General features: G+C 49.9%; 1 protein-coding gene across 1 annotated transcript; it reads left to right on the top strand.

Annotated features, from left to right (window-relative positions):
• Positions 1-148: 148 nt before the first annotated feature.
• On the top strand, positions 149-718 carry EMWEY_00053920 (hypothetical protein; the record flags this gene model as incomplete). Its single annotated transcript, XM_013477627.1, has 2 exons — positions 149-505; positions 624-718. Coding segments are annotated over 2 exons (452 nt in total), but the record flags the coding sequence as incomplete, so codon positions are not given.
• Positions 719-1,181: the final 463 nt, after the last annotated feature.

The raw sequence follows: 1,181 nt of genomic DNA on the forward strand, positions 1-1,181 counted from the left end.
GGCTGCGGGGGAATGAATTCCATTCGTGCCTTCTTGACGGCATTGGGGAATGAGGAGGTTCCATGGCACACATTCTGTTCACCTACGCGAAGCTTCCCATGTGCGGTTTCTTCGGATGCAATTGGTTTCGTATGCTGCCGTTTCATAGAGCTAACGGACGAGATTTCGAGTGGAAATCGGGACGGCCCTTCGGCAGGAGACCTGACGCTCTCCTCGCCGACTTCCAGCCAATCGTCACAATTTGTAGAGTCAGAAGACTCTGAATCGCTCAGTGCAGACAAATGGCGACTGGAAAACGGTTGTACCCATATTCTTCTAATGCACATGCTTATAATCATGACGACGGCTGCAACAGATGCCCAGGCAGCCAGGATTAGGTACCCCGCAGAACGATATCGGCAGGATCGCAGGTGGCAGCCACCAGAGGAGAGCGGTGATGTCAATGGTGGCCTCGTTAAAACATATCTATTTGGAATAATGGAGTCTTCAAGAGCCAGATCGCTCGGTGGGAGAGTTCCGGCGATCTGAAGAGTCGACATCACAGCCGATCTGAAATCAATTTGGACGACACTCAAGAGCCGATTAAACCCAGTCTTAGGAAGAAGTTGGGTTTCCGTCTGCAGGTTCCCCCAGAATAGCCGTTGCGGAGAATATGGTGTTGGCAGCAGGTTACACGGCTGTTCAACTTGCAGCTGTTCTAAGTGAACGTAACAACTAGCACACTGGGGTAAGTTAGTGTGCTAAAGACATAAGGCTAAAAAGGGGAGACACAAAAATGAGTGTAGAAGAGCGGAAGTGGGACGGGCTGTGGAGTAGGAAGCGGGAAAGTCGAGTGTGGGATGCGTGATGCACGTCCTTGTCGTGTTCTCGCAAGGGCATGCAATTGGACAGCAATCCCAAATGAGACACAGCCCGAAATTATTTGGAGAGAAACATGTGCAAAGCAATTCACAGAATAGGGCTGCATTGAATGCGTCTGTCTCCACGCGCAGAGGGCATCTGCCCGCAGATCACAGCGAAAGTCCGCCGACGGTATCCGTGCGCGCGGCTGATGACTGTCGCAGTACAAATTTCAATTATTATATTCTCCCCAAATACATAAATACTTTTTTTCACCCATTTGTACAGTAGTTTGTTCGCTTAAGGATGTCTGTGAGTATTCAATGATGCGGATCTGAGCA

Source organism: Eimeria maxima, genomic scaffold (genome assembly GCF_000499605.1).
Source record: "Eimeria maxima Weybridge genomic scaffold, Emw_scaff1580, whole genome shotgun sequence".
In the NCBI taxonomy this organism is placed as follows: domain Eukaryota; phylum Apicomplexa; class Conoidasida; order Eucoccidiorida; family Eimeriidae; genus Eimeria; species Eimeria maxima.